Here is a 14892-nt window from a genome sequence, read left to right as displayed (position 1 = left end):
TAGTTATATGTGATGGTAAGATCTAAGGTATGTATGTGCCTCTATACGGATGAAGATATGGGTCAAGGAAGTTGAAAACATTAATTAGGAGGTTGAGTATTGAGGGGACATTATTATGTATTAAGTACAAAGATGAGGTTGGAGTGGAAAAGAAGATATTTCAGTTATTATAAAAACAGTCATAGAGATTTTTCTTCTCCCAAACTACTGAAAATAGTAGTGTCAAACTCAAAAAAGAAGTAGAGGTCCACTAATCCAGGGCTTCTTAAACTTTTTCTAAGAAAAGTACATTATTCCATTCATAAGGATTCCTGCAGGCTGTATGATTTAGTCTTAAAATGAAATGTTATCATCTTTTATTTATTTTTAAAAATACATCTCCATTATGTTTTAATCTGGTTTGAAACCTCTGATGTAAAATACTAAGTAGGCAAATTATGTCAGCTGCCTCTTCAATGTTAGCTCTGGCATCAGTTGGGGAGGTTATTCCGAAAGCTGCTAAAGCACTTTAGAGAACTCTACTGGAACTCCTATTGGTATAATTATGGAAGGCAGCTACACATCTCCAAAAAGAAGCTGCTAATCCCTCAGAATAGTGTGCACTAATAGCCAATCAATTCTTCAGGGAGTTTTATGGCAAAAAATTGGTATATTTGCTAAGCATTTCTGAAAAATGATAGCAAATGGGAAATTATGAGAAATCAATAGATTTTCACTATTTAGAGGTTCTAGAGAAAAATATAAATTAAAATAATATAAATGAACAGTTTTCATTCTATGTATTCTTTTTAAGCGTAATTTCTATCTTGTTATAATATTCATTTTAGAGGGGTTTAAGCTAAACAGGTTCAAAATAAATTCAATGAAAAAGGCTAGAATGAGATGTGAGAAGTGAGCCTTTGTTTTATTTGCCCAGTCTTGGGAAGGTTCTGTAAGAGGTGGAATTTGAAAAATATACAGAATAAGGGGAAGTGAAGTGTGGTGTTCAGCAGATGTACAAGAATGGAACGGAAGACTAGAGTGGGGAGAAGACTGAAGTATTCATAAATAGATAGGAAGGCAATAATATTAGTGGATTGAACCATGTATTTTCAGGTAATCTTAATGTTTAAGTTATGTTAAGTTACAAGTTGTCTCTTGATTTAAAAAAATACTTAATTCACGATAATTCTACTAGATCCCTTATGTCAATAACATGTACTACATTTAGTTAGTAACAGTCCTGTTGTATTAATGGTATAACAAAGGAAAGAAAAGAGAGAATTTTTGCCCTTAAAGAGTTTATAATCTTAACACAGAAGAGAGCAAGGTGGGGATGCATACAGGCTCAGGATAGGAGTGCTCAAATTTTTATTGGGAGTATATCAACATTTGGATTAAGGATTAGAGAATCAGCTGTTTTACGAGTTTTGAGGGATGGGTATATGTGGAAGGCTACTTTCCTATATATAACACTGGACAAAACCTGTCTTCTCTCCTAGGGAGAGAATGGGCATTAACAGACTGCTTTTTGACTATTCTGAAGTCAGTTTTGCATAGCTAGCTAGCTACTCCTCAATCAGACTGCTTGGCAGTATCCACAAGAGAGCATGACAATCACTTTACTATATTTTTAGGGAATGGGAAATATTAGGGAGAAAGTATAATCTAGAGGTCATAGCATAGTCCTGGTGGAAGGCAGTCAAAGCTCTGTATTTCCTGGCTATGGGATTCTGGATAAGTTTTTGTGTATAGTTTCTGCTATTCATTAATAGATATTTTTCTTGGAAACTTAACAAGACTAGTCACGTAAAATTTTAAGTGTTTTCTCAGAAGTTATCTACTATAATTTACTGTTATTCTCAGGACATGAGTAAAAACTGCACAATTGTGCAAACCTTTCTAGAATGTGGTTCACAGACTATAGTGCTGTCCAGAATTCATCATAAAACTATCTGGTGTTCAATCAAAGAAGATTTAGAGGAAGTTTTGAATTTCAAGGAAATTCAAGTCAAGTCAGGAAGAGATACAGAGAGGATCAAGTATTTTCACTTTATATTTTTCTTCCTCTTAGAGAACAGTTAGTTAAATCCTTATTTTCTCCCTCACCTAGGCTACCCTGGGGATCTCTCTAAATCGAATACTTTTAGAACAATCTTTTTTGTAGCAACCAAAGCTCAAGTTCCAGCTCTCACTCAAGTCATTTAATCTCTTGCAGTTTCCAGATGCCATCAGCCAAATCTGGTACCAGAAAGGTTTTAAGAGGCAATTAGTTAGGTTTAACTTGCAGATTTCCTCAAAAGGCAGCCAATTCTGTTGGACAGTAACCTGAGAAAAGTATGGGTAATTTAGGCATGAAAATCCTTAACTAACAATGTCCTTAATAAACTAACCTTGCTCCATGGATTTGGCACGCAAAGACAAGGATACTTGTCAGTTACCATTTAGCAATCCCAAGATCCCTTGGTTATCTGGCCAAGTTTTGGGCAAGTCCAAATTTCCAAAACCATAAATATTAGTTGTCAAATATCCCTACTAATTCAGATACATTTCTAGTTGGAGAGATAATCTGTGTTGGTAATTAAATATTAATTACTATCTTCATTACTCTATGGCTGTTCAAAGCACCCATTGGTTTTTTAATTTTCTAGTTAAATTTTATTTCATTTTCAGAGTGGCATCCCCTGCCTACCTGTGCACTCCTCCTTCTTCCCCCTCAATCCGTGCTACAGACATGCACAGTCAAGCAAAACAAATTCCCACATTGATCATGTTTGATAAAAAAAAAAGTCTCCATCTATATTCTGAGTCTATTACCTCTCAGGAGGTAAGTACTAAATTTCATAATGAGGCCTCTGGAATTATGATTGGTTATTGTATTGATCAGAGTTCCTAAGTCTTTCAAATTTGCTCACCAAAGGACCTATTTGTTAAGTAACTCACATCTATATTAGGCTTTATACTTTTAAAAGCATTTTTACATCTATTATTTCCATCTGATCGTCTGCACAGCAGAGAACAAAAGAAAACTTGGAAGCACAGAAAAACGGTAATTTGAAAACATTGCATAGTATTTATTACATAGATTTATTAAAAAAAGTAAACAGTTTGAAATGGAAATTCGTGGTTTTATATTCAATACTCTATGTTGTGCAAAGTACATGGAAATGTTCTCTTTTTTGTCTCTTTGTATTTAAGTTAAAAATGAATAAAGAATTAAAAAAGAAAAAAAGAAGGGATAGACAAGCATAAAACATTGATGACTGACTTTAATTAGCTAATAATAAGAAGAAAGTTTATCTTCTTATGCTGAGGGAGTACAAGGAAGTATACACCCCAGGTAATCAGAGATCCCCTTCATTAGCCTTGATAGGCCATGAAGTTGGCTTCTGAAGGACCTAGATGCACTGAAATCTCTATGAAAATCAATTTTGACAAAAATAAAACAAATCCATAAATTATGAATTAAAATCTTCTTTTAAAATGTATATAACACCCTACATTAAAAAAAATAATAATACATTTAGAAGAAGTCCCATAAATGAGCAGTTTGAAAAAATCTTCAGCTTGGGAATGTTTCCCTAGCAAGTACAAATGATAGTAGAATGCATATTCCTGAAAGGAAAGGATTATATTTCTTTTTGTTTTCACATCTCTTGGAGCTAGCTCAGTGTCTTCTACATAACAGAAACTTAACAAATATTTGTTGAACTGAATTTCCTAACAACTGAAAACTACTGGATAGTTAAGACATTTAGGTTTTATCTGTAGTTGACTTCCTCCATTTCCAGGATAATAATGGATGATAAACATATAGTCATCTCCTGGATGAAATGATTCAAGTCAGTAAAACTGTGACAAAGTTCACTAGTGACCAAATAGGACCAAGTACGTGAAAATCAGAACAGTAAAGTGTGTGAGTATCAGCTGTTGTCCTTTTCAAAAAAACTGCTCAGAGACTGTGTGGTTATTATTACCTCATAAAATGTTATTGGATCATATATTTAAAGCTGGAAAGATCTTTGGAGATCATCTAGTTCGGGAGTGGTTAAATGACTTATCCAAGAACAAAACAGCAAGCGTCAGAGATGTCGATGTGAACCCAGGCTCAATGACACCAAATTCAGCATTCTCTCTGCTGCACCACAATGATCGGTATAAAGCCTTTGTAACTAATAACTTATATATCAGTTATTATTATTATTGTTGTTGTTGCTGGTCATGCTAAATGAATACAGATCAAGTGGTGGGAATTTTGGCAGCGCAATTTTTCTCTAGTCAACTCAAATGCTAAGTGAAAATCTAATCTTAAGAATCCTTGTGATTTCTTAACATTTGACCTTCAAGCGGTTTATCTCTGTTCTTCTTAAGGAACCAGGAGTAGCCATGAGAGATTGGAGCCTTGGTTCAGGTACACTAAAAGAGTCAGATATTCTTTTTCCAAGATAGAGTATGTTACATTTAAAGTTTAATTGGTTTCTTCTTAAGAACACAGGAAGCTACAGAAGAGTTTATTTTACTCTAAATATTTTATTGCACATTAATAATTAAAAAAACCCCAACAGCTAAATATACTATGGGCAACTAGGTGGCATGGTGGATAGAGTGCTGGGCTACCTGAGTTCAAATCTGGCATCAGATACTTGCCAGCTGTGTGACTTTGGGAAGGTCACTTAGCCCTGTTTGCCTCAGTTCCTCATCTGTAAAATGAGTTGGAGAAGGAAATGCAAACCCACTCTAGTATCTTTGTCAAGAAAACCCCAAATGGGTTCATGAAGAGTCAGATAGGATCAAAACAACTGAACAACAACAAATATAAAACAAAAACAAAGGTCATTTTTCACACTGATTGAGATTGTACTAATTAGAAAAGTCTCAGATTGGGCACTAAGGTACTCTGTGTGCAGGTATTTTGTTTCTAACTATCAGAAGGCATGAAGTATTTAACTAAAAGACCTGTCATTATTTATGTCAATTGGTATCAATGATTTTTTACTCAAAGGTAGCACACACGTTAAGCAAAAAGGGTGTAGATACATTATTTTTTCTCAGAGGGCTGCCAGCTAGCCTTAAAACGCATACTGAAATGATACTTTTCTGGGACCCTAATCTGGAAGAGCAGGAAGGGTAGGAACAGAGAGACATCAGTAACATATAGCTCCTAAGATCTTATCAAACTCTAGAAAAGAAGCTTGGCTGACATACATTTCGTAGTTTTGGTCTTCAGTCTCTTGCTGCACTGATAGCTCTTCCAATGTGGCATCGATGTCTAGCTGATTAGTCTCTAGCTGCCGTAGTAACGTCTCTCTCTGAAGAAAGAGAAATAAAGGTAGGTTTGAGTAGGAAAGGTTACTGAAATGAAACGCCATGTCTTCTTCATCAGCCCAAGTGTCATCACTTTGCCTAGGTTTAATGAATTAAATAGTAGATGAATGGAGATGGTAATGCAAGAACACACTGAAAATCCAGGATAGGATAACAGAGCATTTAATTCATTGCCATCACAAAGGGATGCTTCCTCACCTTTGAAATAAGGAACTTATGCCAAAGGCTGCCTTTTGCTTGGCACAAAGGAACATTGTTTTAATCTAGGCCACAGAGTACAACTCTAGCCTTTCTGGAGGTTAATGTTACTAAGGTCCATGTCCCATTAAACCACCATGACATCTGCATCATTTTCCCTTCATGAGGAAAAAGGAAGTACAACATATGATCATGATGCTTCCATTCAGCAGAACAGAGCAGTACCTGGAAGCAATGTCTGGAATACATATAATCTAAGTTTATAATCTGAGTTTCTATACCTCACCTCCAGGAATTAGATTTCCTAGGCAGCTTCAGAGCTAACAAGAACCTGTCCATCAACAATTTCATCTAGCACAAATACTAAGATACAAGAGGAAGTTGAACATGCTTTAAATTAGAAAGATGTAGTTCATTTCTAACTTTCTTGTATTTCTTAAGAGAAGACCTAAAGATATGTTTTAGCTCATGTTCAAATAACTTAGTATACAAACCCATCTGTAACAGAGGGATGTAATTTTCTGTTTGAAATGATCCAAAGGACAAGGAAAATAAAGGCTTATAAAGCCAAATTCAGTCTGCCTGGTGGAACATTTTAGTATCATTCAATCAATATATTTTAAGTACCTACTAGTGCCAGGAATTGTGATAAGCACTGGGGATACAAAAAGAGGCAAAAAGTCCCTGCCTTCAAGAAGCTTATGATTTAATGGGGGAGATAACATGCAAACAAATATGGAAAGCAAGTTATATACAGGATAAATAGGAAGTAATTTTAACAGAGGGAAAGCATTAGAATTAAGAGAGGTTGTGGTCAGGAGATGGAATAGTAAGAAAGTCAGCGTCCTAGAAACATAAGAATATATAGAGGGAAGTAAAGAGTAAGAAGACTGGAAAGGTGGGAAAGGGCCAGGCTGTGAAAGATTTTACAAATCAGAGAGTTTTGTATTTGATCATGGATGAAACAGGGAGTTACTGGAATTTACTGAGTTGCAAGGGTTGGTGGCAAGGGGCAAGGTCAGATCTGTATTTTAGGAAGATTACTTTGGTAACTGACAAGAAGATGGACTGCAGTGGAAAGAGACAAGACAATCAGAAGTCTCCTGCAATAGGCCAGGAGGAAGGGATTAAGGTTTGTACCAGGAATTGTGACAAATGTCAGAGATGAGAAGAAGGTATTATTTGAATGATATTGTGAAGGTAGATTTGACAGGACTTGACAGCTGTACGTGTCGAGGTTAGAGTAAGAAGTCAAGGATGACCCCCTAGTGTGTGAGCCTGGGTGAATGGGAAGATAGAGCTGCCCTCAATAGTAACAAAGAAGTTGAGAAGAAAGGGGGATTTGGAGGGAAAGTTTTGGACATATTAAGTTTAAGATGCCTGAAGGACATCCAGTTTGAGATGTCCTAGAGATGTGAAATGAGAAGTTAGGGCTGGATAAATACATATGAGAAACATTTGCATAGAGAGAATTTAATCCAAGAGAGATGATGATCTTACCAACTGAGATAGTATAGAGGGAGAAGAGAAAAAGGCCCAGGACAGACCCGTGTTTTTGCAGGCATGACCTAGATGAAGATACAGCATAGGAAATGGGAGAAGGATGGTCAGATAGGAAGTCTACACATGTATAAACGTATTCTATAAGCATAAATCCTACTGAAGTGTTATAGAAAGTTCAAATGTTTATCTGAAAACCAAGATTTTTTTTTTTTGTCCTCCAATTCAGTAAAACTAAAGAATGTTTGTTCTATACGTTTTGGCTCTGTGCCTCCTGTAGTGTCAGAACTCAAAACACTTGAGCAGGCAACTGGCTAAAACATTTAACAGTACAACACTGTGCTACTTCAGACTTAAAATAGATCTTAAGTGACAGCTGCAATTATTGTTCATAAACATAATCAAGATGGAAAACTAAGGAATCTTCAATGAATTTTCTGTTGTCCCCAAAATGTTCTTGACTATGGGGACTGCAACAAAAGGTTATAAAATGAGCTGGACTCCTTTAATACTCAACAGGATAAGAAGAATCAAGGGACAAAAGTTTAAGCCTACAGAGATCAATAAATAAAATTCTAATAGCTTTCCATAAGGGGTATCCAAAAGTTCTTAGGGGATTTGAATATGTTGAGAAAAAACTAATTAAATCAATTGTGAAAAATACTGGAGATTGAAGAGGTTCTTCTAGAAACTGAACATTCAAATACTGTATAATATAAAGAGTGCTCTTCAACATTTTTGGGGGGAACATTGTTCAGAGAGGGAAGAGATAAGGCATTGAACTAAAGGGGCAATTTGTACAAATTTTAAGTAACTTAGATATTAATTTAATTAACCAGAGTAAATCAAATCTATAGAATCCTAATATCTTTTTTTATTTTTTATTTCAGAACATGATAGAAGTCAGAGCTTTAATTTTTCCCAGTGTAAATTCTATTCCTTTGTTGAAAAGGACCTAATAGTCAATATATATTAGTGCTTATTTTAGATTTTAAAATTCTATTTCAAATCCCACTGGTAATTTCCTTCTTTTCCAAATCAACTGCAGAGTTGGATTTTAGAGTCAAATTTTTTTCAAGAATAGTATAGCTGCTGCCCCTATTGCTTCAAGTGGAACGTAGTTTTCTAGGTTTTAACAGTGAGGCTTGGCACACTGATCCCGGAGTCATTATTAGTGGACCACCTTTGGTCATATGGCTAGTCTCTGAAAATTCCATAAGAAAATTCCTTCATCATCCCGAAAAAGAACTACAGAGTCTAAATGCAGATCAAAGAATACTTTTTGCTGTCTCTTTTTCTTGTTTCTTCTTTCTTGTGGTTTCTTTCATTGATTCTAATTCTTTACAACATGACTCGTGAAAATGTTTAATATGAATGTAAACGTAGCGCTTGTATCAGACTGTGTGCCGTATTGGGGTGGAGGAAAGGGATGGATGGGGAGAAAATATAGAACTCAAAAATTTATGAAAGTAAATGGTGAAAAGCAAAAATAAATAAATAAATAATTGTTAAAAAAAGATGGGAAGGGTCTGCAAGCAAGAGTTCAAAATACCAGAGTATGCTCATGTTGCTTGACTGCATTTAATAATTCTTTAAGGAGCAGATGTAGATGGCTAATTGAACTAAATTTTAAATTAATACTATCTGCTATTTTTAATCTCTCTGAGCAGCTCAGTAGGTCTTGGTAAAGAAAGGAGCAGAAAGAATGACTTAAAAGTGACATTCTAAATATACCTCTTTGAGAAGAGCCCAAACACATGGCAAACAGGTACAGCAGTAGTTGGCAGGATAAATTTTCAGGAAGAGTCACAAAGAAGTAGTTTCATTTGAGAACAAGGAAGCAGAGAAAACAAAGGAACTGCTTTACTGATCTGGTGAGTTTGTGGTATGTTTTCCTGCAAAAGACAACCACTAACTATACTGTTCACTAAATGAAAGATTACTTCTTCACTTTGCTTGAGAAAATTAAAGAGCTTAAGTAACAATTATATTTGTCCCAGCATATTAGTGAGGATGAAAAATTACTTTTGTTGTTATTCAGTCATTTTTCAGTCATGTCCAAATCTTCTGTAACCCCAGCTGGTGTTTTCTTGACAAAGATACTGCAGTGGATTTGCCATTTTCTTCTCCAGTTCATTTTATAGATGAGGAACTGAGGCAAACAGGAAGAAGTGACCCACCCAGGGTCATGCTAGCAAGTGTCCGAGGCCAGATGTGAACTTAGGAGGATGAGTCTTCCTGACTTCAGGCCCAGCACTCCACTGCATCATCTAGCTGCCCCAAAGATTTACTAGACAGTATTAGAAGATAAAATTAATGAAGAAAGATAGGCAGTAAAAGATTCTGAGATGCACTGGAACACTGAAACTAGGGTCAGGAAGCTGACAGTAGAACATGACATAAAGAAGGCATAAGATCTTTATCTGTAGAGGGTGACTTTACAGGTTATTTTTTTAAGAACTAATAGCTTTCCATAAGGGGTATCCAAAAGTTCTTAGTGGATTTGAAGAAATCTCTTCATAGAATCAAAAAATATTAGAATTAGGAGGAACCTCAGAAGTCATTTAAGACCAATTTATTACTAGTAACTGGAGGAAGGCACAGGTTGTGGTGGCTAGTGAGCACTTGCTGAAAGGTACAGAAGTGAGTGGTCATTTGTAGTTTTCTTGAAACATGACTCTGAAAACCTGTAAAAATTGTGAAATTAGGACAATGCTATAGAGAGTAGATCTAGAATTCAGCAAGGCATCTGACAAACTCTCCCATTATAGTTTTGTGCACAAAATGAAGAAATGCAGGTTGGATGATAGTACCATTTAAAGGCATTCTTAGTTAAGTTCAATGTCAATCTGGAAAGTATCTTTAGTTGTTTACTGCAGGGCTTGGTCATGAGCCAAATTCAACAATGTTATCAATTTATCAGTTAATGTTATTAAAAATCAGTTTAAAATACTGACAGCAGTTTTATAAAATTTGAGAACACATAATTGAAAGAGATGATAAATATTTTGGAAGACAATAATCAAGATTTAAAAAGTGTTTACTAAGATCCAGTGATGGGCCATATCTGTCAAGACAAAATATAAATAGAAAGCCTTGCACTTAGGTTAAAGAAAACAAGCTTCACAATTACAGGACAGGAAAATGTGACTTGTTGGTAGTTAATGTAAAAAGATTTTTAATTAGCAATAAGCTCATTGAGCCCAGATGGTTATCTTGTTGTCAAGCTAACAGAATCTTGGGATGCACTGTTATAAGTACAGTGCCTACAAAAGGAGTTAATAGTTCCACTGCTTTGTGTTAGTCACTCTTTATATCTAGAATCCTATGTGCAATTCTCTACCATTTTAAGAAGCACTGACAAAATGAAGTATGTCAAGAAAAAGATGATAAAGATGATGAGGGTAACTTTGAAACCAGGTCATATAAGAAGAGACTGACGTCTAGGAGGACATAATCGTTATTTTTAAAAGACTAGGAGGGTGCCAGCTGGAAGGAGGATTAGATTTATTTTATGTAATTCCAGAAGGCAAAAGTAGGATGAATAGACAGAAGTTATGAAGAGTCAATTTTTCCCTCTACAGAGGGAAGAATTTCATAATAATTAGAGCTGCCTAAAATGTAATAGGCTTCCCCTTGAGACAGTGAGTTTTCCACTACTGGAAGTATATTAAAGCATAGGCTGTATGGCCACTTGACGTGCTGTAGAGGATTCCTGTATGGTGTAGGAGGTTGAATTAAGTAACCTAAATTCCGTTCCAATTCCACTCTATGATCCACTGGAAACAAATCTACCTTTCTTACTCCAATTGCTTGGCTACTTGGTTCAACTTTCCTGTTAGCCTAGATAAAAAGGTGCATACAGCTTCTTTTACTTAGTATTTGTTGTTGATTAATAATTTATAAATGAAGCAAGATTAAGATTCTCTGATGAGACCAGATGTGTTATAGAATGATAGCCAACTTCACAGGATTATAGATTTAGAGCTGGAGGCAACTATGTCTAACGACTCCATTTTACAGATGAGGAAACTGAGGCACAGAGAAGTTATGTGACCTATTTAGGGTCACAGAGCTAGTTAAATATCCAAGTCGGTATCTGAACCCAGGACTTCTCGACTTCAAGTCCAATGCCCTCTCCACTATACCATGCTGCCTCTGAGAAGCATGCTAATCAAATTTAGATAGCAAAGAAAACACAAAAAACCTATATGATTTAAACACTAAACCAGCCTGCATCATAGTGAATGCTGTGGGGACACTGAGGCTGGTGGATCACTTCAGCTGAAGAGTTCTGAGGTACAGCAGAGCTAAAGTGGGTAAAGTGTTTACCAAGTCACCAAGGCTGCCAAAGGAGGAACGAATCAGTCAAGACTGGAAAAACAGAGCTGGATAAAACTTATATGCCAATCTTTACTGAACTGGATCCATTAACTGGTTGCCGAACTTTCAGCCTGTGCCAAAAGGGCTCAGTCTCAAAAAACCAAACCAAAACAACAAAAAACCAACAACAAAAGCCCTAATTAAATGTTGACATTTTGCTAGATGTTAGATATCAAGACAGATATTCTCTAATTGCATAGTAAGAACAGTAAAGGTAGTAATAGCTAAGTTCTCTCTAATGGTGTCCCTCATTCCTATCCTGCTTATACTCTTTTTTTAAAACTATAAATTTATTTCCTGTGGCACTTTCCACTTTAGGGTCACAACTAATTCTATTCATTGCAAGCAAAAATATCATTTTGTGATGTAAATATATAAAAAGGAAGAATTTACTTTCTGAAGATGTTTGCCTTAAGAATTGGACTCTGAAGTTCTCAAAAAGCTACAGATTCCAAAGTAACAACAAAGCCTCAAATCTAGAGATGGTAAAAAAGTGTAAAAAGAACTGATGCTAAAAAACAACTGAATTTCATGAATGGGATTAGGATTTACAGAAAATATCTTTAGAAGTAACAATATATGTTGTAACAAATAGGGGGCTATGGGTATGGAATGTTGCACATACTGTCAGACTTGTTTTGAATACTGCTTAGATTTGCTGAATTGCTTTTTTCTCTCTCTGTTTCAAGGGAAAGTTTACTGGGTAGGGGAGTATAGAATTAGAAATGAAAGAACCTGTGGACACAGACTTGATGCCTCTTATGTCTAATTCCCTCATGACTTTCGTAACATTTTCAAGGATACGGATGATTGTTCTTGAATTACATTTTAAAGTTGGATACTTCCTAATATCATATAGGGGAAAGATCACATAAGAAAATTTATTTAATGCACTATGAAATTATCACCAAGCAATCTTGTGATCTATGATTTAGTCTGCAATTAGGAAAGAAATTTTCATTCTTTGGCTATCTAGTTCAACATTACATTGCTCTCTACTCAAAATGTATGTTATCTAATCTCAACTGGGCTCTCACTATAACAAAGTAGCAATTTTACTCCTCTCTCAGTGATTCTTACCCTCCACCTCACATTCCCCACAGTGGTTGTTTCAAACCTCTTTTCTCCTCAAGTTTCCCATACTACCTCCTACTCTAAACCTCTCAGCAGAGGCCTTTACCTCATGCTTTAATAAAAAAGGAATCTATTGCTGTGAGTTTCCTCTTTTTTTGTATCTCAAACGCCTTGAAATCACCCTTCATTTTTTTCCTCCTTTATTACAGTCTCTGAAGGAGTGGCTCTGTTCCTCACAAAGGCCAACCCTTCTACATGTTACCTTGATATACCTTCTTCCATCTCCTCAAGTGGATTCTCTGAGTCCCCTAACCTAAAGCCTAGGAAAAAACTGTTACCTTTCATTCTTTTCCTCTTATTTACTTCTTAACCTTCTGTAATCTGGCTTCCTACCTTGTCATGTCACAGAACATGTTCTTTCCAATGCTGCCAATGATCTCCTAAAATTGTTAAATCTGAAGGCCTTTTATCTTTCATCTGCCTGTAGCTGCAGACATTATTGAACACTATTTTCCTGGCTACCCTCTGGGATTTTGTGACACTACTCTTTCTCTGTTCTCTTCTTACCTGCTAACCAATCCTTCTCAGCCTTTTCAAAGGATTGTCCTTCATATGAAACCCCTTAATTATGAGTGACCTGAAGGTTTTTGACCCAGCTTGATTTTCTTTTCTTACACTTTATCTTCTGTTGATCTCATTAGCTCCCACAGCCTTGCTTCCCTCCCGCCTTCTGACTCTCCTAGACTTCACTACCATGACTTAGTTAGCTTCTCACTTGGAACTTGCCTCAGCACCTAGGGCCTTCTCATCTTAGAAAATCCTTCCACTACACCAGACTCCTTCCCCTAGTTCCTTCCAGTGGCCTCAGTTTTGGGAACAGAAGCAGGCTAGGAATGCTTTATTTCCCTCTTTCTGTGTTTCTGATTCTCTTGCATTCTGTCAACATGCCCCACTGGATATCTTTTCATTCTGCCCCCTTTTCCAGCTCACTGTTTCTTCATTAGAATGTAAATTCTTTGAAGGCAGGGGATATTTTTCTTTTTGCTTATATCTGTACCTCAGTGCTTAGTACAACGCCTGGAACATACAAGTCAACACTTAATAAATGCTTGTTGTCTCACCATGTGTGAGACTTGCAGATCTCTATAACCAGCCCTACTGTCTCCAAAGTTCCAGCTTCACAGTACCCATTGTCTACTGTATGGGTTTAAATCCAGGGGTGGGAAACCTGTGGCCTCAATGTCACATGTGGCCCTCTAGGTCCTCAAATGCAACCCTTTGACTGAATCCAAACTTCACAGAACAAATCTCCTTAATAAAAGGACTGTTCTGTAAAACTTGGACTCAGTCAAAAGGCTGCACCCAAGGGCTTAGAAAGCTACATGTGGCCCACCCCTGGATAGACACCTCAAACTTCACATGTCAAAAACAGAACTCATTATTTTTGATCTCAAAGCTTCTCTTCTTTTTTATTTCTGTGAAAGCTACTCTAATCTTACTAGTTAATTAGGTTCATGACCTAGAAGTCATCCTCAGTTTCTCAGTCATTCCACATATACCACCAGTTTCCAAGTCTTGTTGATTCTCTCTCCACATCTCTTACATCTAACTGTCCTTCTGGACCATCTCTCTTCTTCCAATCTATCTTTTACATAGCCTAGTAATATTCCTAAGCCACAGATCTGATTAAGCTACTTATCTGCTCAATTAATTTCAATGGTTATTATCTCTAGGATTAAGCAAGATTGATATGTACTTCTTAAACACTTAATAGGTGCCAGGCACTATTCTGGGAATGTAAAGGAAGGCAAAAAAGAGTATCTGACCTCATGGAGTTCACATTCTAATGGGGGAGACGATGCAAATAATTACGTATCTAAGATATATACTGGGTAAAGTGGAGATACTTGCAGAGGGAAGGCACTAGCAGTGGGGAATAAGAAGGTGGAGGGGTGGGTGGGAAAGGTTTCTTGCAGAAGATGAGATTTAACCTGAGTCTTGAGAGAAGTCAGGAGGCAGAGTTGAAGGAGAACACAATTCCAGGAATGGAGTATCATATGTGAAGAACAAGAAGAATGCCAGTGTTGATGGACGGAAGAGTATATGGGGGGGGAGTAAAAGCATAAGAAAACTGCAAAGATAGGAAGAAGTCAAGTTGTGAAGGGCTTTAATTATTCAACTAGAGGATTTTAATTTTGATTAAGGATATAACAGGAGGCCAATGGAGTTGCTGAGTCAGTTTACTGGTCAGACCTGTACTTTAGGAAGATCATTTTGGCAGCTCAGGGGAAGAAAGGACTGGAGTAGAGAGAGACTAATGAGAAGGCTATTTCAATGGTAAAAATGACAAGACTTTGAAAGAGACTGGATATATGTGATGAGAATGAGGAGCTGAGGATAAAACCAAGGTGCAACCATGAGCGAGTAGGAGGA

At 36.4% G+C, this 14892-nt stretch overlaps 1 protein-coding gene across 2 annotated transcripts in view; it reads right to left on the bottom strand.

Moving 5' to 3' along the window:
- RABL6 (RAB, member RAS oncogene family like 6) overlaps positions 1-14892 on the bottom strand; it is a 79374-nt gene that overhangs the window by 19999 nt on the left and 44483 nt on the right. For both annotated transcript variants that reach the window (XM_072633021.1, XM_072633022.1), the window contains exon 8: positions 5185-5288. In XM_072633021.1, coding sequence (XP_072489122.1) covers positions 5185-5288 — 104 coding nt within the window. The remainder of the gene's footprint in view (positions 1-5184; positions 5289-14892) is intronic.

This window comes from Notamacropus eugenii, chromosome 1, assembly GCF_028372415.1.
Source record: "Notamacropus eugenii isolate mMacEug1 chromosome 1, mMacEug1.pri_v2, whole genome shotgun sequence".
In the NCBI taxonomy this organism is placed as follows: domain Eukaryota; kingdom Metazoa; phylum Chordata; class Mammalia; order Diprotodontia; family Macropodidae; genus Notamacropus; species Notamacropus eugenii.
The sequence above is the reverse complement of the archived record's forward strand: the minus strand, read 5'-3'. Positions and strand labels throughout refer to the sequence as shown.